The 22,369-nt window shown below is 38.8% G+C and overlaps 1 protein-coding gene across 1 annotated transcript in view; it reads left to right on the top strand.

Annotated features, from left to right (window-relative positions):
- RREB1 (ras responsive element binding protein 1) overlaps positions 1-22,369 on the top strand; it is a 153,865-nt gene that overhangs the window by 107,983 nt on the left and 23,513 nt on the right. Inside the window, exons 7-9 of the mRNA XM_044667931.1 lie at positions 3,520-3,664; positions 4,073-4,209; positions 22,004-22,193. Of these exons, the coding sequence (XP_044523866.1) occupies positions 3,520-3,664; positions 4,073-4,209; positions 22,004-22,193 (472 nt within the window). The remainder of the gene's footprint in view (positions 1-3,519; positions 3,665-4,072; positions 4,210-22,003; positions 22,194-22,369) is intronic.

Here is a 22,369-nt window from a genome sequence, read left to right as displayed (position 1 = left end):
AGAGTCTCCTCATTGCCTACTTTAATCTCTTCTATTTCTTTTTCTTCTCTAATTGCCACTGCTAGGGTTTCTAATACAATGCTATAGGTGATAATGGGCATCCTTGCTTCACTCCTGATCATTTTGGGAAGGCTTTTATCCCCATTGCAGATGATACTTGCTAATGGTTTTAAATATATACTATTTATTATTTTGAGAAAGGTTCTTCTATTCCTATACTTTCTAGTGTTTTCAATAGGAATGGATATTGTATTTTGTCAAAGGCTTTTTCTGCATCTATTGAGATAATCATGTGATTTCTGTTGGTTTGATTATTGATATGGTTAGGCTATCTCTTAGGAGTTGTCTTGAGTGAGTCATTTATTTCATCTCTCTGGGTCTCCACTACTTCATCTCTAGAATGAGAGTTTCAGGCTAGATGACCTGAGATCGAGGCAGATCAGGTATCGGTTAGACATTCATCAGGGCTGCTTGGCCATCATTAAGGCTTGGGTTGGTCCAACTTCCCAAGGGAGATAGTTGTTTTGCAAGGGATAGAGAAAAGGTGATACCTCAATCAAATCCATGCAGAGAATTATTTGAAAAACTTGACATGGCAAAGCTAGCTATAGGAGGAAGCTCCTATAGGGAGAAATTTCCTATATGAGAAAAATGTAAAGGGCGTGTACTTGGAGTCTTGAGAGACCTGGATTTGAATTCTGGCCCCAAGTTACTCGGTCTCTTCAAAATAGTTTTTAAAGCCCATAAGAACACTGACTTCTCAGAGCCATTGTGAGACTCAAAACGAAACATATGGCAAGTGTGTGGAAAGTGCTTCATTAAAAAAATAAATGTTAGCCCCTGTTATTGATTGCGCTTTGTTATTACAAATGGTACTGTGGGATTGCCATTGATGTCACTTACAGATATTAGTACAAAAGAAAATGGGCATTATTAATAATAAACACTTCATTAGTCTCTTTGTCACTAGCTAGTTTTTCAAACTGTCTGCAAGGAGGGAGTAGGTAAACAAAAGCATAACGGTACACTGTGAACTTCTGTCTTTTAAAATTGGTTAAGAATTTGAAACTTAGAATTGTAGGACTTCTGAACTGGAAAGAATCTTTAAACAACAGCTATTCTCTCTTTTTACAAACAAAGGAGATAAAAATCCCAGCAAATTTTAAATGGTTTGCTGAAGATCACTGGCTATGTACATACTCAGAGAGATAGAGATGGTCTATCTCTTTCTCTGTCTCCCTACTATCTGTCTCTTTATCTGTCTTCTGCTTTTTCTTTCTCCAACTTCCTACCTCTACTGCCACCTGATCTGCTTTTGAGAAACACTGTTTTCCCTCTTCCTACAAAGATGGTGGCTCTAGTCCTATTTCTGGCACTGCCAGTTGCAGTGTTTCTCAGGAAGTATAACCATTTTTATGCTACAGAGTGAGAGGATGAAGATTTCCTTTCTGTATACCTTAGGATCTTGTTATTCTTGGGTTGTTTCTTTTGGCAATTGATGAAGTGAAGCACGTTGTACAAGTCTTCCAAGGGATAAGATCATCCCCAGAGGTCTACAGACTCCAGTGATGTAACCTGAAAACTGCTTGTTTGGAGTCCTTTTAAAGTAAATAATTGCATATTTCTAGTAACATAAATGGTCAAGATGTCTGTACCTTTTGATTTAGGCAGTAAAAGGCAAAACTGTAGTTACCACCTTCCTTAATTATAGATTTTAATTATTTCCATAGTTTCTGAGTTATACAGATCGGATCCCCATGGTTCTGTGAGCAAAGTGAACAGTATATAAAAATGGTACTGTTTAAAAATCATTTAGCTAGTATTGAACTCCTCTGTGTAGGAGTTCAGATTTCCTATTAAACACTTCAACACAAGAGATCTTCTGTATTCTTGGTCCAAATCCAGTACCTAGCAGGAGCTGCATGCTTTGTGAAAGACAAGTTACTACAAATTAAAAGTTGATGTCAGATGGGAATTAGATTTTTGGATCTCCCATTTTCACAATAATTTTGCCAAACAGACTATACAGGCTGGCTTCTTTAAGAAATGGTCATAACTGGGCTATTTTTAACAGGTGTGTACTAACTTGAGTATGGGCCTAATTTAGTTAACCATCTGAAGATGGGTACTGACAAATGTAGCTATTGGTAAGAAGCAGAACTTGTGTGTGTTGTGCAAAGAGGTGGGATGTTTGGGTGCTGGTGATAGGAAAATTTGGAAACCTCTGCAGTATGTCTTTTTATTTTCAACTGAACATAGACCACACAATTCTCATGTCTGGTTACAGTAGGATGCTGTTGGGGCCATGGCTCCATGTTTGATCATCTAGGGGATATTTTGCTTTACTGTGCTCCTTGTCTGCATAGACTCTTCTGAGCCCTGGCCAACTTGTCTGCCTGTGATCAAGAGGGACCAAATGATTATGAACAGATCAAAGCAAACGCATCACATGATTTCAGACATAAAACCATCAAAAGGCACATCCCTACTCATGGTCAGAATTTTCTTCATATGACCAGAATAATAGATATATTGCTCAGCCAATACCCTGCCCCAATCCCAAGCTTGATTTTAAAAAAAAGATAATAGAGCATTTTTGTGCCTGTACATTTTTTGTGTTTAGTACAGTGCTACAGAAAGTGCTATGTTTAGTTTAATTCTTCAAATTATCTTTGATATAACTTTTGGTTTGCATAATTGTTCAGTAGTACAAGTGTTTTGAGAAGGACATCTCAGAATTAGCTAGGTGTGACTCAAATGAACTGAGAGCTAGGCCTAGAGATGGGAGGTCCTGGGTTCAATTCTGGCCTCAGAAACTTCCTAACTGTGTGAGCCTGGGCAAATCATTTAACTCCCAATTTCCTAGCCCTTATTGCTTTTTTGCCTTGGAACCAAAACAAAATAGATATGAGAGAGAAAAAAAATAAACATTTCAAAAATGTCCTCATTCTAGTCAGTTGTGTCCTACTAGGTTTCTCAAAATAATTTTAAATTGTTCCTCTTTCTTGGAATCCCCAGAAATCATCAAGTTAACAAGTATCGGAATCTGTATTCAAACCCAGGCCCTTTGATTCCAAGGCCAATGCCCATTCTATCTTGATCCTACCACATTGCCTCCTAGATTCTTTTCTTCAGAAGTTATTTTAAATCAATAATTTAAAGCTGCTAATTTTGAGTGCCAGTAAAGTCTATTATGTCTGCAGCTAAAAAACCCAACTTTTTTACATTGTTAATTTTAGTTACATTCAAGAATATCTAATATACAGCAAGAAATTCCATAGCTCCTTGTTTAAGCTTTGCCACAAGTAGACAAGGAAGGAAGTACTCTGCAAGAGCTAGGAAAGTTTAAAAGTTTGAAATAAATGAAAGCATATGTGTAAATTATGTTGAAAGTTCTTCAATTAATTGTTTGAATTTTGGCTTTTAAAGCATTTTAATTTAATTTAAAATTAGAAAATGGTATATGAAGTTAATTTTTGTGGTTTAAAACAAATATTTTTCTTTTTTTCCCCCTTTTAGACATATGAAAATTCATGAGAAGGATCCTAACACTACCACAAGTACGACACCCCCATCTCCACTGAAACGCAGGCGAATGACCTCCAAAAGGAAACTAAGTCACGAGGCTGAATCAGAGAAAGAAGAACTAACACCTGCTAAAAAGGTCTTTTGTGATACATAATACAATAATTAATGTGTCTAGATTTCTTGCTTTCTGGCTCTTCATCTTTTATTATGGCCTTTGATAGAAACTCTTCTAATCGATCGGACTTATAATAGTGTCTTTGATGCAGCCCATCCAATGTTAAATCTTGATTTTTGACATGTTCTTGCCTATGTGGTATATAACCATGACCACCTTTTGATGTATTTAAATTAATTACTTGATAACATTTATAGAGAAATAATGAGTGAGTACTACCTTACCATCTACCTTTGTTACCCCAACAGTGAGCAGAGAGAGAATAAGGTGGACTAGACTGGCTTTCTTCCCCAGCTAATGATGATTTACTTCAGTAGACTCAGAGGTCAAGCTTGGTGGCTTATATTTGGTTCTTATTCTTTTTTTTAGATGGTAGAGGATCCTCAATCAGGTGACACAGAGAAGAAAACAGATGAAGTTTTTCACTGCCCAGTGTGTTACAAGGAATTTGTTTGCAAGTATGGCTTGGAGACTCACATGGAGACCCATCCAGATAATCCTCTGAGGTAGGGAAAGGATCTAATGTGATAATCTGCTCTTACTACGCAGACCCTCGCTCCTTTACAGCTCATTTTGTGCATGGCGTATATACCATTTTGCTAAATTTTTGCTTAAATTGCTTTTTTAGAGTTTATTTTTGTTTTTAGCAAAGGATGCAAGAAACATGGAAGCTAATAGAAAGGGTTTGTGGCCAGGATGGGAGAAAGAAAGAGGGAAATAATTAAATAATTTTACCTTTTCATCAGTTTTCTATAATTTTGATTGAATAAAAAAAAGAACTTCCCTTTGGTTCCCTTCTGTAATTGCAGACAAGGCAATGAGCCTGGTCATGTTGCCCATCATTATGTTTGGGAGGGAGCACCCACATTTCTTCCATATATCCTATTCTGAGGAAGCAAAGCTGTTCTTTGAATTATATATTAAAACAATGGCAAGCATTAACAAACTTGCAGTTTCAGGGATGTGGAGGGAAACGTTCTTCCCGTAGGGTTTATTTTATTTTTGTTTTTTCGTTGAATATCCAGACAGTAATATATATCTACTCAAATTCATTAAAATGTTCATTTAACAACCATTTATTACACACTTGCCATGTGTAGGGCACCATACTTATTTCCAGCATGAAACAAATGAAATAAAATGTAGTCCTTGACTTATATGTTTAATAGTCAAGTAGGTTAAATTAGCACAAATAGAAATAATTGAAGTACAAAATCGAGGACAGACAGCAAAAAGTACTTGGAGTTCCTTCAGAGTAGACAAAAGGGACTTGACTTCATAGAAAGAAGTAGAACCACAAAAGGATTCTCAATAAAGAAACAGCCAAATGAGATCTGCGCATAAGGACATCTTAGTGTGCAGTGGTCAGAAGGCTGGCTTAGCTTGGAAAGGGACAGAGAGCACTAGAGGAAGGAAGCCCGCTTTGGAAGCTGTTCTATCTAGGTGGGATGGCTGTCCCAAGGCATAGAGAGAGGATGGAGGAAGAACAGGGAAATTTGAGGAGTCAAAGTGACAGGACTTAGCAGTGGCTAGAATGTGAGAAGTGAGAGAGGATATGAGTCTGGAACAAGGAGAAGTTGCAAATCTCTTTCCTTGACGATAGCTCTTTTTTCTGGTGAGTAATAGGTCTATGTGATCATGAACGTGCCTTTCCCATCATTATATTGCCTGTTGCCATGAATGAAATGTTTAACTTCAAGTGGTAACATTAGTGAAAGTAATTTTTAAAAATAATTATCAAGCAGACTATTGTTTGCTTTGAGGTATATAATATTTGGAAACAGGAGACAATGTGAAAATCGGAAACCACAGGGAGTGGAAAAGATGATGAATCTTTACAAGTAATTTCAGATTTTTCTTTTATTGGGAGGGTAGTAGCTTTGTGCATGTGCAAAGGTGGATGTCTCAGGGATGATTTGTTTGTTTATTTTCCCAATCATTATTCTCACAAAGTTTCATTCCTAGGGATACATGTCTCTAAAAATGAAAAGCTTTTACAGGGGCAACAAGGTAGCACAATGGATAGAGCGCCAGGGCTTGGATTCAAATCTGGCCTTAGACACTTCCTGGCTTTGTGACCCAGGACAAGTTACTTAATTGCATTTGCCTTCACTACTCTTCTGCCTTTAAACCAATACTTACTACTCCAATATAGAAGGTAAGGACTTTTAGAACAGCCTTTACAAATGTTTTTAAGAACCCATTTGCTGCTGAGGCAAACCCAACCATATGAAAGCTTAGAACCATTTCAAACATCTTTATCCTTACTAATAATGCTTTTCTGACATAAGGAAAAGTCGCTTGTTAGCAATTTAAATCACAGTCAAACATTTGACTCTTTAGCCTTGGAAAGTTAGTGTATTGTTGTAGAGAAAAAAAATTGAGCCTTATATCCACACCCTTCATATTTAAAATCCTCCATAGACTGCTTATCTACTTGGGGCCTCTGTTTCCTCAAGGAGGGAAAAAAAGGCGACAGAATTAGGGGGAGGACAAGGGAGAGAAGAGTTGGACTGTTAAACTTTTCATCCATGATGTGACCTCTCTCTCAGCAGTCATATTTTAAAAGTATTATGTGCTTGGGGCCTTCTGAGCCATCATAGACCCTGAGCGCAGAGGCTTTCAATGTCTGTAGCATTCCTGGGAGGTAGGAAGGTGGTTTGTAAACATTGTGATAATTTTACAGCCAGACAACTTGAGGCACAAGGAGATCCAGTGATTTAACCAATGTCACATAGTGTCACATAGTGAGTCAGTAGCCAGACCAAAAGAGTACATGGCACTCCTAATTCCACTTCTGTCCATTAATTCTGAAATGTCCTTCTGAACCAGAACACCACATTAGTTATACTGGTTAGCACCTCAGCTCTTTTTTAATACACTTGTATTTTAGACAATTTCATTAGAGGAGCACAAGGAAAAAAAGCCTTCCTTGTTTTGAAAATTACTGCCCATATCCTTTTAGATCTGCGTATCACCTCATGGGCCAGGCAGTTGTTAGACATCAGAGAAATTATGCGTGTGAATTGGCTTTAAATAGAGAATTATCATACAACCTCTATGAATGCAGTTTCTCTTTGTCAGCTATACTGTTTTCTGAGTCTTTGTTTTCTGACTGAAAAACAGAATCTCCATGGGAAAATTACTAGGGACAGCTAGGTGGTTTAGTGAATAGAGAACCAGACCAGGAGACAGGAGGTACTGGGCTCAAACATGACCAAAGACACTTCTTAGCTGTATGACCCTGGGCAGGTCATTTAATCTCAGTTGCCTAGCCCTTATTGTTCTTCTATCTTGAAACTCTTCTTGAAGACCTTTTTCATTCTTAGTTTATTCTCAATCTCTGACACACAGTTTGCATTGAGTTAGTTATTCATTGTCCATTCTAGTCCGCAGAAGAATATGGAATAAGGGCAGAAGGGAGTGCCTTGGCCGACATTATCTACTGCCATTAAACAATACCTGTTCATATTGGATGAATATTCTAGACATGCTCATTAAATAATTCACTGGGCACATTAAAGTAAAGGAAAAGGGGAAAATCCACTTTGTGGTTCACATCCTGAATTACCATATAACTTAAGTGTGGTTGAAATAATATTGGACTTGGATTTGAGAGACCTGAGTCCAATTAACATTGATTCATGGGTATAATAGACTAATAATGAAAGAGACAGAAAGGACTATATTGAGACAATCTAGTCTAATCTTATTTTATTTTTTTTTTAACACTTAATTAATGTCAGTTCCAAGACAGAGGAGAGATAAAGGCTAGGCAGTTTGGGTTAAGTGACTTGCCCAGGGTCTCATAGTAAAGAAATTAAGCATATGATACTGGATTTGAACCTAGGGCCTCCTGTCTCTCTGTCCACTGAGCCACCTGGCTTCTTCTCTTTGAAGAAATGAAAGTTCATACAGTTTAGTTGATTTGCTTGTAGTTACACAGGTGACTTACAGAGCTGTGGTCCCCATTTAAGTCCTCTGTCTCCCAATCCAGTACTTTCCCCACACCAAACCACACTGCCTGCCTGGATAGATTATTGGGAGCTAATTACTCTGTAAAATACAGGCTACTCTAAGAATTTAAGTTATGGTGATGATAATCCTGTGGCAGAGCCAAGCACTGTGGTAGGAGGGACAGAGAGCTCTAGGGGACAAGACAATGGCTGCCTTTGCCTGGGAAGAAAAGGGTCAGAAGCAGCTTCCAGTTCTACCCGACTGTCTGTCTGGTGGCTCCAGGGACAGATGCCCTTAGCCGCACCATAATGACATGCATTGTTTTTGAGAGCTGACTAAAGAAGCATTGTGGATAGGCTTCCTCCAGGCAGTCTTTCATCCTGTTGAACTCCCTGGAAGCCACACCCTGGCTTCTGACTGCCTGGGTACAAGCAGGTTGGCTCATACCCATGATGAAAGCAGGGGCTGCTCTGTAGAGGCCAGTTGTTACGAGGTGGCAGCGGTGGGCTTCGAAAGAGCTCAGCCTAAGGAGGCCTTGGTGACAGAATTGTCTGTTTCTCCCTTCTCTTCACTGACCCCCTTTTGTCTACGGGGACGGCTGTACCATAAAGTGTGCCACTTAGTAGTCATGGAGCAATGAACTGTGGCATCCGTTGGGGGCAGAAAGGGAGCGATGGGTAGGAAGCAAGATAGGGGCCACAAGGAGGAATTACCGAGGTGGAATGGGGCATTTTCTCTGACCTGAGGAGCAGTGGGTCTTCAATGATGCTTCAAATTTTTTTTGGAAAATAATGAATGACTCCAACAGAACTAAGAGCAGAGCCTATTTTCTTCATGCTCCTTATACTGCACATTAGCAAGATAGAACCACTTAACATATGAAAAAAAGGCATGTGGTTATGGGCCCGGTTACATAGGGGTGACTGGTTAATGGCTCCCAGGCTCTGTTCACTCTGAAGAAAAGGGGAGCCCACCAGGTGGGCCAGGCAGAAGGCTCTTGGAGAGCCTGGCATTTACAATGGGAGGCTTCTTATTGGTAGTTGTCAGTGAGCCTGGATACAGGAGAGGGACCCCCTTGTGTTAAAGACGGTCCATGGAATATCGAGCACAGCTCTAAGAATAGACCAGCAATGATGAGTGTGGCAGAAGTGTCCAGAGCACAGGTTAGGGCAGAGTTTGGGAAACTGACCTAGATGGGGACCATTGTGTTTGCTCTTAATCTGACTGGTTTCTGGGTTGTGAATGAGGTGTCTGATGATTTTAAATCTGCATTAAGGCTTCAATCCTTTTTTTTTTTCCATATTGCTAGGAAGTTGATGGGGAGATCATAAAAAAATTGATTATGATTTAGCACGGCCTTTCAGGGCCCCTTTTTGGATTATTAACAATTTATTGCATGGAGAATAGTTACTTGTGGATCGTTGAGGACTCTTCCTGAGAGATGTGATAGGGTTATTGGTGTTCTTCAGGCCTGAAGTTGGTGCGTCTTATCATTTTCTTGATATTTTCTTTCTATCATTTTAAACTATGACCTTAAGTGGAAAGTAAGTTCTTTGCCTACATTCATGTTCTGTCTGTTCTAAGGCTTTTCTTCGTTAAATTGTAATCTTGTTTGTCTCTGAAGGGATGGAATTTTCAAGGCAAAAATTTCTATCCATCTAAGTAAGCTGGGGACCATGAACTTTAAAAAAAGTAATTTGACAACTGCACTTCCACATAATTGGTTTTTATTGTAATCCTGTGTATTTTATGCATTTAACATTATTTTGAGAAGATTCATGGGCTTCACCAGGCTGCCATAGGATCTGTGATGCAGATTATCCAGCTTTTCCTTTTCATCAGACTCAGGGCTGGCAAAGTTGCTATAGAAAAGTTTTTGACGTTAAAGAACCTCAAAACAGCTATAGATTTTCTTAAATTACTATGAAGATGAACCTGATGGGAAATCCTGAATGGGATTGCCAGAAGCAGCTCTCACAGTTAGCCAGAAGTCATATCCAAGTTTAGGAGCATCAAGGTAGTAGTGGTACTGTAGAAAGAGAGCCAGTCCTGAAGTCAAGAAGGATTCAAAAGCTGGCCTCAGACATTAAAAGGGCAAGTCACTTAACCTTGTTTACCTCAGTTTCCTTATCTGTAAAATGATCTGGTGAAGGAAAGGATAAAACACCCCACTATCGCTGCCAAGAAAATTCCCAAGAGGAGCCACAGAGAGTTGGTCTTGACTGAAACGACTTTACAATAACAAAATTTAGATTGATTGAGATGTAAAGAGTATGTGTGCTCTTGGTGTGCTCTTACTTAGCATCATCCTGAAAACAGAGGAACTATAATGAAGTGCTTGTCAGCCCAGACATTGATCTAGGGAGCAGGGCAGAGGAGGAGAGCCAAAAGGTCCCAGGACAGTTGCAGACAGAGTGAGCAGTAGAAGGAGGGGGCAGTGCCTATGATTTGGGTACCTGGGTGCACACCATTCACCATCAGTACTGCTAGAAAGAGACCCTTTCTCCCCGTTTTGTGCTCTGCCCCAGTGAAGGCTCATGCTCATGCTTACATAAGCTCTTTGTGAAACTAGTCAGACACTTGCTCTGTGTTTGATGCCACATTGAGTTGAGGTCAAAAAATCCAGCATGGTGTTAGCATTCTGTGTGCAGCCCAGGGTGGATTCCTAGGGTCCCCCTGAGGCAAGCAGCAAGGGAGTTGTCACTGTTCCATCTCTCTACCAGCAACTGGGGGAGAGATTAGTGCAGCTGTTTGATGCCTGTCCTGAGGGGCTATGGTGAGAGGAGGGGGAGCAGAATGGGGAAGGTCCTGGCCTCAAAGGAAAAGAATGTCTGAAACTGGGTGGGGCTATAGCAGAGAATCATTAGCACTCCCTGGCTCTTCCTGGAGACAAGGAAAATTAAAGTGAAGCATGAAATAAGTATCTTTTTCAAAGGAATGTTAATTTCTTGATTCAAAAATAGTAAAATTTCTTTTAATTTCTTAAAGACATCATTGGAGAAAGCTCCATCTTCTAAAAACATATTGATGGTGGGCACCAATATGCAATGCAGTACCTTGGGAAATAGCTACCCCATGCACAGCCACAGATGAGTCACTGACCAGCATCCTGGCAATAGGAGATGGAAAGTCCTTGGTGCAAGGGAGTTAGGGCTTCAAGTAATAACTGCATTCACCTGAATTTGGACCACTAGTGGCTCTGTGGCAATTCATGTAATACTTCATTATTCCTTTATACATTTTCTTTTGTTCTGTAGTTTGGAGTTTTGCTTTTACTAGAGAAATGAAACTATTGTATTACTCACTTGGTTGGGAGAACTTGAAAGGAACTCTTTTTTGTTCCTTGATTTGGATGCTTCTGAAAGAATAGGCTTTATTTAGTATTTTACTTTTACAAAAGAACAGTTTTGCAAAGCCTGAGAAAATGGATAGATCTTTAGTCATCCTCCTACCTGTTTGTTTTAGGAGCTTATTTACTGGGGGCAGCTCAGTGGCTCAGTGGTTTGAGAGCCAGGCCAAGAGATGGGAGGTCCTCCGTTCAAATTTGGCCTCAGAGGCTTCCTATTTGTGTCATACTGGGCAAGTCACTTTTTTAACCCTAATGATCTTAATACTAGTTTAGCGACGGTCATGCTTTTTATAGTTGTCTGATTTTTATTGCTAGTGATTTACCAAGTTTATACATAATCACCCCTATAGTCAACAATTCTGTCCTATTTGTAGGATTAGTATTTTGCATACGTGGTTTCATTGTACTTCTTGATAACCATGTGTGGTCAATATCACAGATATACTGTTTCCAATTTTATGGGTGAGGAAACGGAGGCTCACAAAGGTTAGTCACCTGACCTGTACACAGTTTGAGCACCAGTTTCTCCCTCCTCCAGCTCCACCACTCTTTTCTTCTGTGATTGTGGCGAAAGCACATCAAGGTATCTGTCTAACATCAAATTTGCTACGTTTCACATGCTGCATTCTGTAATTAGTTGATTAAGTTTTCTAAAATAAAGGAAATGAAGATTCTTAAAATGTTTGGATTTTTGTGATACCTTTTATCTGCCCAGATTAGTTCCTCATTTAAATTGATGTTAACAAGGCAAGTGAGTTAGGGACCCAAGTTATTTAAGCTGCCACATACAAATAAAGTTTTGCATGCCCGTATTTTTCATTTCTGTAATTTACATGGCTTCAACAATAACCTTGACACATAGTTGATAGAGTGAAGCCAGGAAGCCGGCCCTCTTTATTGTCATTTTTGTTTCATGTCTTTTGCACTAAAAATTGCATACAAAGGGTAGCTGGTCTAAATATTATTTAGGAGAGTGTTAGAGATTGAACAAGTTCTTTCCACTGGTTCAGGGAGCTTCCTGATTAGAAAATTCTCACCAAGCTAGGATGTTTCCTTTGCAGTTTTGCTGGGGTTTTTTGGAGTTAGTTTCCTTGAGTCTTGAACATGAGGGTCATGCAGATACGTCAGAGATGAGACTTGAACCTAGGTTTTCCTGTCTTTGAGGCTGGTGCTATCCATAGATCAGAAATATATAAAAATATGATGTAAATAACACATATTTCATATTTATATCAATGCCTAAAAATTTAGTAGTGGAAGGGGAAGATGACTGGAGAAACCTGACATGAGTACATCGGAGCTACAGTTTATTATAATGCAGAAGTTATTTAGGATTTGCATAACAGTATTATCTTTTATCCATTATTTTGATTGCTCATCTCTAAATTTCATCATGAACCAGGTACATTTAATGGAATTCTTCCTGAATCTTAATTAGTAGCCTTGTGTCTGAAGGTCTTGCATTTCAAACTGGAAGGCATTTTAGACATCTTCTTGGCCAGCCGTCCTCAATATTCTGATGAAGAAAGTGGTACCCTGGAGGGTATGCTGTTCAGCCTAAGGTCCCAGGGTCTAACCTGGCCACATGGCACCGTCCGGTCATCTGCCCTTCCTTCCCTCTTATAAGTCCCTTTGCTTTCCCCCGGGCCTAAGATATGGTGCTGTGTGAACAAAAGACAGGATTTCTGCTCCTTCTACATGGGACGGAGGGTCAGCACAACGGAATGTGGATGGTACAAAGTTGGCAAACTGGTCTTCCGAAAGCAGCGGCCCAGGACACATGCACGTCATTTTCTGTAATAAGCAGGGCAAAAGGTTTCTTTTGGTGAAACAGTAGGATAAGAACTTTACTATGAATGTGTTTAACTACCTTTATTGGTAACTTAGGATTGGCATCTTTATTGGTAACTTAATTTATTGGTAGCAAATGCTGGTTAGTGACTTTTATTCTCTGTGTGGTTGGAGATCTTGAAGATGTTTAAAGAATAACTTGTTTCTCCAGGAAAGTTGTGGCTCTTGGATTTCCTTTGAGGCCCTTAGGCTCATCTGTTTCCTTACCTCCCCTGCCTTCATCCTGACCCGTGCCTCACAGAGGATGGCTCATGGCCCCCTCCTTTGGCTTCATTCTTCTTAAACTCCGCCTTGAGTCAGAGGATCACAGTACACATCTCCGAGCCAATTGATCCCAAATCCCATGCCATACCGAGGGCACAAAAAATAAAAGATCTCAGCATTTTACAACCTAAATGGTACCCTCCCTGGGCACAGGGAACACCGTAACTGAGGACTAGGTTGCATTAAGTGTTGAGTGACTAAAGGGAAAGGGAGAAGAAGTCAGCATTCAGGGCCTCTTGTGCACCAACACTGGGCTATTCTTACCAGAACCCTGGAGATAAGTGCCATTAATTTTTATCTCCAATTTACAGATGACGAAAAAGAGGTAGTGAGATGTTAAGTGACTTGCCCCAAGACCCAGCTAGTATCTCAGGCCCACTTTGAACTCCGGTCTGCTTGACTTCAGACCTGGCCCTCTATTACTATGATGATCAGCTTTTATAGGAAAACTGGTTTGAGGAGGGCAATTTGGAACGATATGCAAAGGGCTTTAAAAGACTGCCTGCCTGTGGAGCATTTAGAGCTTGGTCAGACACCAAAACTACCAAGGATAGTCACTGCATCCCAGTCCATCACCAATCATGTCATCATCACTTTTGCTATTAGACTTTGATTACTCTGGAAGAGAGTGAGACTGACAACTATGTGCAACTTTGCCTCACATAATTTCAATTCATATACAAGTCAAGACATCATGATGTAACTGATCCTCTTGGAAAATAAAGGACAACCAACAATAACAACAAGCCTCAGATTAAGTCCCACCATATACAAAAAGCTTTTCTCAATCCTCCTTAATCTTAGGGCCTTTTCCTTTGAGATTATTTCTATTTTTCCTGTATATATCTTCTTTATGTATAATTGTTTACATCTCATCTCTTCCACTAGTCTGTGAGCTCCTTGAAAACAGGAACTGTTTTTATTTTGTTTTGTTATTACTGTTCTTTGTAACCCCAGCTCTTTAGCATGATTACTTGGAACTTAGTAAGTATTTGATAAAAAGCTTGTTGAATCAAAAAAAAAAAAAAAAAAAAAGACTGCCTGCCCTTTGATCCAGCCATACCACTGCTGGGTTTGTACTCCAAAGAGATAATAAGGAAAATGACTTGTACAAAAATATTTTTAGCTGTGCTCTTTGTGGTGGCAAAAAACTGGAAAATGAGGGTATACCCGTCAATTGGGGAATGGCTGAACAAATTGTGGTATATGCTAGTGATGAAATTAGTACTACTGTGCTCAAAGAAATAATGAACTGGAGGAATTCTATGTGAACTGGGACGACCTCCAGGAATTGATGCAGAGTGAAAGGCGCAGATCCAGGAGAACATTATACACAGAGACTGATACACTGTGGTACAATCGAATATAATGGACTTCTCTATGAGCAGCAATGCAAGAATCCACAGCAAGGCTGAGGGACTTATGAGAAAGAAAACTAGCCACATTCAGAGGAAGAATTGTGGGAGGAGAAACACAGAAGAAAAACATATGATTAACCATGTAGTTCAATGGGGATACGATTGGGGATGTTGACTTTAAAAGATCACTATTGCAAATATAAATAACATGGAAATGGGTTTTGAACAATGGTATATGTATAACCCAGTGGAATGCTTGTTAGCTCCAGGAGGGGGAAGAGAAAAAAGAGCGGGGCGGAGGGTAATCATGAATCATGAAACCATGGAAAATAGTCTAAAATTAAAAAAAACAAAACTGGTGATCAGTGTTGGAGCAGCTTAGTGGATTAAGAGCCAGGTCTAGAGATAGGAAGTCCTGGGTTCAAGTTTGGCCTCAGAAACTTCCTTGCTGTGTGGCTTTGGGCAAGTCAATTAACCCTGTTGCCTGGCTCTTACCTCCCTTTTGCTTTGGAATCAATGCATAGTATTGATTCTAAGATGGAAGGTAAGGATTATTTTAAAAAGAAAAGCTAGTTCTGGAGTCAGAGGAACTTAGTTTACATACTGTCTTTAATACTGCTTATGTTACCTTGGACAAATCATTTTATAACCTCCTCAAGTCTGTTTTCTCATTTGTAAAATGAGGGCATAGAACTAGAAGACTACCTAGGTCTCTTCCAACACTAGATCAAGAATCTTGTAGTTCTTGATTTTTATGTCTCTTTTCTCTAGAAACAGCAATTCCCTCCCACCAAGAGACCTAAGGCTCAGGATTCCCCCTTTCTTTCACTTTGTGACTGTACATCTCTTTGTTCTGTTGCCCAGAGGGAATTCTGTGGTGTGATTGATAAGTGGGAAGGGGGGAGAAGGAGGAAGTGAGGCACAATCTTGAAAACTTTTTTCCCCACTTCCCAAGCACATGCCCCTGGCTCTCAGGAGGAAATGCCCAGATTGTCTAATCTTTATCTTGAGAGAACAATTTTAGTCTTAATTTTTTCATTTTACCATGGAAGAAACTGAGGCTCTTTCCCCCTCCCCTTAAAGTAAGAAGGTGAGAAATTGCTATTCTGCAGTTCTGGGATAGACTAGGGAAACCAAGATTGCTATTGGGGTTGCCTACCTCTAGTCTCTTCCCACTGCAGTCTACTCTCTATGCAGCCATTTAGTTATTTTGCTATAATGTGCTCCTCCAACTCTGTTACCCTTTAGATCCAGTGGCTCTCTATTACCTCTAGGTTCAAATACAAAATCTGCTGTTTGGCATTCAACACTGACTTCCTTGGTGTTGAAAGGATACCACCGTCTCTCAGCCCTGGGCTTTTTTTTCTGGAATGTCTTCTCTTCCTATCTGCCTCCTGGCTTCCTTTAGGCCCCAACTTCCCAACTCAAATCTCAGCTTCTATAAGAAATATTTTCCAAATCCTTTTCATTCTTATGTCTTCCTTTGAATAATTTCCTCCGTATCTTGCCTATAGTTTGCTCAGAGTTCTTTGCATGTTGTTCCCTTCATGAGATTGTGAGCTCCTTCAGGGTATAAGGGCTGGTTTTTGCCTCTTGGCATCCTCAACCCTTTGCCTAGTGCTAGCACCATAGTCATAGTAAATAGATAGTAAATGTTTATTGAATGACTTACCCTAGTTTCAGGCCCCTGAATTAAAAGCATTCCATAGTTCTGAGAGTCTAGGAAGAAGGCAATTGCCCCCTGAGGACAGGTTTCACTGTCCCCAGCCATCAGTCCTTTGAAGCTGAACTCCGATTCCCTCAAGAATAAGACTAAGAGTCATGGAAGAAGTGCTTCCAGTCAGAACTCAAGTCATTTTGCTGCTGGTGGTAGAAGTCTATTGTATTATTATTATTAGTGCTGTCCATATTATTCCAGTTACCTTGTTTTTTTGTTTTTTAAACCCTTTCCTTCTTTCTGTCTTAGATTTAACACTAGGGATTGGTTCCAAGGCAGAAGAGTGATAAAGGCTAGGCAATTGGGATTAAGTGATTTATTTGCTCAGGGTCACACTGCTAGGAATTGTCTGAGGCAAGATTTGAACGTAGGATCTTCCATCTCTAGGCCTGATCCATTCTCTATCCACTGAGCCACCTTGCTGGTGCCCTTATCTTGTGGTCTAATAGGCTTTTTTGGGGGGTAGATTTGATTGATTAATTATCATTTGTAAAATTCTTTTGTGAAGAAATACCCTCAGGCTTTCAGACTACATACAGATGAACTTGCATATGGATCTGATCAATCCTTAGTAGCCAGCCATTTGTTTTGTTATAATGACATCACTTTTATTTGACTTAAAAGTCTTCTTTTGGAATCAGGTCCTCAGAACTAAACTTCTTTTGTTTTTCCCTGCAAGATTTAAACTTTTTACCTTTAGATAAAATATTAATGGTCTGGGGAAAAGCAAACAAAACACTCTTCTCTACTGCTACTGTTGTTTTTCACTCAAAAATTATTATTATTATTTTTGGCATTAATCTTCAAAAGATGATCGCCTTTATTGCTGGGAAATAAAGGAGCAGACTCCCCATGTCCCAAATCTGTCTTTTTTCCTTGTAGTACATTGTCAAAATCAATTGCAAATGAAATAGTCCTACAACTCTTTTCTCTCCCTTCTTGTAAAATCCCCATCTCCTATTAAGTGTCATCCAATGAGTGGGTAATAGGTGCATTTTATAGCAGTTTTGTTAGCCTTGAATTCTTGCTGTCTTTTACACATCTTATTTTCAAGAGATATTTGGATAGAACTGTTATGGACCAGTGCATCTGTGGCTGCTGGGGTAACATTTAAAGCCATAATGAAGACTGACAAGTCCAAGTGGGGCTTGCAAATCCCCTGAGAAGGACGAGCCTGCAGCCTCCACTGTATCGCTCAGCATCAGAAGCAGCTTTACAATGACCTGCATTGTCCTGGGAGAGCCGCTTAAACTCGGGCTCCCAGCAGCTCTGCCCAAAGGCTTCAGGTGGCTTGTGGCGGGTTGGGATACCTTTCTGACTGATAAAGTCTATGTGAGTGTTTCTGGGCGATGGCTTTAAACATTACTTTTACTTAAGTTCTATCAACTGGTGTTGAGTGTAAAATAGGATTTAGTGCAGGTTATTTCCCTTGATGTTTTTTTCCAGCCAAATGTATTCCTTTTCATTTTTATTTAGGATTTTTATTTTTTTGGATTTTTAAAATATCCTTCTTTCCCAGAGTTTACTAATCAGATGAGGACCTCTTACTGCTGCTGCTGTTTTTGATCTCCCTGAGAAGGGGAACCAGATGTGACCGTAGAGCATTCACGGCCAGGATCTGGGCTTTCTTCTGGCTCCCTTCCCAGCTGAAGTCCCACCTTCAAGAAGCTAGGAGTGGATTGGGTCAGGAGTCAAGAAGACCCGACTTCAACTCCAGCTTCAGACATTTATTGATGACCCTGGATAAGTCACTTAACCTCTGTCTGCCTCAGCTTCCTCTTTTGTAAAATGCAGAGTATAACAGTGCCTTCTTTTTTAAGTATATACTAAAGTGAGTGTATGACATCCTCCATCCCCATTTTTCAGATGAGGAAAGTGAAACTTAACAGAGGTGACAAAGCCTTCTTGCCCAGGGTTGTATAGATAATAAAAATGTTTGACACTCAATTTAATGGTCTGGACTTTTGCACTGTTGGTAGGGTGTTTTTTGGCAAGTGGTTTGTCCATTTCCTTCTCTGGCTTAGATTGGGAAATTTAGACAAACCGGATTGAGTGATTTGCCCAGGACCACATAGCTAGTCATAGCAAAATATAGTTAATACATAGTACAATCTGGATTTGAATTCAGCTCTTCTTTACTCCAGGTCAGGTACCGTGCCACAACCTAGTTTTCTCCAGCTCTCTTTTGTCTTAGCTGCCATAAATATTTTTGTATAATGTGTCCTTTTCCTTTTTCTTTGATCTCTTTTGTACTGGCCTTGGCCAATGAGAGCTAAGAATTGTTTTCAAATTTTTTTTAGAAATCTATTTTGCTGAACCCTTTTGCTTTGTAGGTATAGGTACAAATTGCTTTATAGACTATCTTGACCATTTCTTAGATGTAGTAGCAGTCTTAGGGAACCTGTAGCTGCTATAACAATTATTTTCCTATTTTGTTATCATTTTCTGTGGGGTGAAATGACAGATTTAATTTGCATGTTATTTGCAAATCATGGCTAATAGCTTAGATTTCTTTTCAAAACTGCCTTTTTATTTACTTAGAACATTTATCTAGTATGTTCATAACTATGTGAATCAGTTTTAAGTGGGTGTATTTATTTTGGGTAGAAGAACTGACAGGCTAGGAAGGATCTAATTTTCTCCTTTTCTCCCTGCTATAAGTTTAACAGGAATACTTGAAAAGGTGATTTTGCAGACCCTTATTTTGTCTGAGATATTGCAGACAAGAGAGAAACAATGTCTGTCCCTACAAGCAGATCTGTGTTTTAAAGTTTAATTGTGACAGCACCCACATGTTTTTAATGAAAGGATGGCAGACTGTTTTTCTTTTTTTTCCCATTGAAAATGTGCTTTAACAACTTCTAGGCCACAATTGTTATTAATCAACAAAATGAGGAGTAATGACTAAGGTATTCTGAGTATTTTGAGATCTGAAGTTTTTTTCCAGCTTTAAATTCTACTCCAAGGTTCATATGACCATTTCATCATCATGTAGCTAATAAATTGCACCAATGAAATTAGAGTTTAAATTTTGTGCTGCAAATACAGGGCTTTTTCAGCACTGCCTCCCATGGTAAAATATTTTGCAAAGAAATGCTCTTCTACTTGCAAGTTGTAAAATAGTACTAAACTTTGCTAACAAACCTCCTCACACTGGGTTTCTTAATGAATTTTGACAATCCCGCCAGATACCCTACTTTTTGATAAGTTTGAAATGACTTAATAGAATCCATTGCTTCAGATAACAAATGACAAGAGTCCCAAAGTCCTTTACAGGTGAGGTTACAGAGTTGAATCATTGAGTGAGCAGCCCATCGGTGATGATAACAATAATAATAGCCGCCATTCATAAAATGATGAAGTTTGTATAAAAACAGTTCATTTGCCTTTTCTCATATAATCTCATAATAAAGTTATGAGGGCCCCACTACAATTTTATTAGCTTTATTTTACCATTAGATGGTAACTAAGGATGGTTACATTTGATCTGTCATACAAATAAAGTTATCAGAGTTGGTTTTTGAACCCTATTTTTTTCTGCCTACTAACACATAATACATGGAGCCTTTCTAGCATTTAACACCAAGTCTTGGATTTAGAAATAGGGTTCTCTCCCCCTCCTAGAGCTGACAAGCGATTCTCTCTGGCTTATACATGTATAATCACAGAAAACATTTCCATATTGTTCATTTCTATAAGTGAATCTTATTTTGCTCTGCATCAGTTCATGTATGTCTTTCCAGTTCTATCTGAAATCACTGGTTCATCATTCCTTATAGCACAATTGTATTCCATCTCTATCATATACTACATTTTGTTCAGCCATTCCCCAATTGATAGGCATCCTTTCACTATCTAGTTCTTTGCCATGACAAAAAGATCTGCAATAAATATTTTTATACAATCAGGTCCTTTCCCATTTTTTTAAAGCATTGTTCTAAATGGACTTTCTAGAATTGCTGGACCATTTCACAACTCCCAATGGTGTAATTAAACTGTTTGTTTTCCCATAGTGTCTCCAGTATATGTCATTTCACTCTTTTGTTAACCTTACCTTGTTAATCTCATATGGAGATTGTTTTACAGACTGTAGTAACAAAACACTACACTTTTGATTTATTTGTATTTATTTAACATTTCCCAAAGATTGTAATGATGGGTAATAATCTAAGCAAAATCTCCCCCCACAACTCCCCTCCCTTTCCTTATGACATATAGATTCCTATTATACTAAATTGAATTAAATACTGACAAAATATGAGAATAAGATACTAATAATAGCAGAATAATATTCTGCCTTGTCTTGCCCCTTAGTGATAAGAAAAATAGTTACACCAACTATAGACATTTCTGCAATATAATGAAAAAAAGTTCATTCTACTTTTTCTATGTTTTAAAGGCGAAAGCATTTCCATTGAGCTATCTTGAGAAGTAATAGTAGATTGCAAAGTTTTGCACACTGGGCATAAATTAGAATAGATTGTTGCAAATCCACTACTATTTCTTGTGGAAAAAATCCATTTTCAAAGTATGCATTTTGTTCATGTTAACTCCACATAGGGTTATCTACCAATGAATTTGAAAATTCTTTCCACAAGATTATAGAACTCCTCAGCTTTATGAGTACAGATCCATTCAGAGCATTGTGGCACTACATTTTTTGTAGGGTGTATACATATGTAATTATTGTCCAACCAAGACTCTACATAGCAAGGATTTAACTTGAAAGTTGCCCGTGAAGTGAATTCTGTTTGTGTTATAGAAATAAAAACTATTTGCATATGTTTTCGTCTTTTAATCATATCTGGAAGTAGCTTTGAGGAAAGTCTTACAAGTGGGCAGGGGTATAAAAACAAGATTTTTTTTCTCCAGTTTTTTCATTCAGTGCAGTAGTTTTTTGTTTGTTTGTTTTCCTTTTTTGAGTGCCTGTGGTCTGATAGAGTATGCTGTACACTGTAGTTAATAATTAAGATGAATGAAGAGTGATTCCTAAGTTTAAGGAGTTTTCAATTAGGAGAGATTAATGTAGAGATGAACACCATTGACTCTAGTACAGTGTCAAATATAATATTTCTAAGAAAGCACTATGGAAAATTAGAAGAGGGAACAAGCAATTCTTATTGGGAGGAAAGGGGGAAAGAAGCTTTTTTGGGGGAGGATGGCATTTAAATTGGATCTTAGAAGTTGAATAGGATTTCATTAGTAAAACGATTCATCAGATTGATAGTGTAGAAGGCATTTGATAGATAATGTCAAGGACCAGTCGGAGATGACTATATATGGGTGGAATCTCTGATTACTTTACGTAATTAGAATTAATGCTTTATCTTTATTGTTTATTGTTATCACTTGCCACCAGGCCATTTGGTGATGAATTCCAAGTTTTTAATGTTGACTTGATTGCTTTGATTTTTGAATTGATGTATGCCTTCTTCAGCATGAAGGAAGTTAAAAGAGGAAAACACCCACAATCCATAAATTATTCGTGTACATTTTGTTGTTCAATGAGAGCAGATCAGAAGTGTGATGGAGCATTTAGATCTTCATCTGCTAGAAATATTGTCTGCTATCTTTGATGTACACATCAGTCATATGGTGTGCGTGTGCGCATCCCGCACCTCTCCCCCCCATTCTTACAGATTTAAGGTACAGAAAGTGTTGGTAAAAAAATGGCAATAAACCAGACAAATAGATGTTCTTTCTCCTCACATTCCATATTATCATTCTTAGATCTGTTAAAGTTTACCTATAACTGAAACATTGACTTGAAAGCCTTATAACAGGTTTCCTCTTTTTGCCTTCAGGTGTGACATTTGTTGCATTAGCTTTCGTACACATCGAGGACTGCTGCGTCATAATGCAGTTATCCACAAGCAGTTTCCAAGAGACCCTACAGGAAAGCCTTTTATTCAGAACAATCCTTCAATTCCTGCCGGCTTCCATGATTTAGGATTCACTGACTTCTCTTGTAGGAAATTTCCTCGCATTTCTCAGGTAATAATCTGGCCTTAATTCAACCAAGAAATCAGGAGTTCACTTACCTTTGAATTTCCATCTTGGCATTTGGTTTATGTGGAACCTTTCTTCTGAGAACAGAAACTTTGTGTGGTGGTTCACTTTATTGTCTTTGGGGGTTAATCAGTGCCTTTTATAGAACCTGAAAATACTTT

Source organism: Gracilinanus agilis, chromosome 1 (assembly GCF_016433145.1).
Source record: "Gracilinanus agilis isolate LMUSP501 chromosome 1, AgileGrace, whole genome shotgun sequence".
Classification (NCBI taxonomy): Eukaryota; Metazoa; Chordata; class Mammalia; order Didelphimorphia; family Didelphidae; genus Gracilinanus; species Gracilinanus agilis.
Note: the sequence above shows the minus strand (reverse complement) of the source record. Positions and strands in the feature narration are given on the sequence as shown.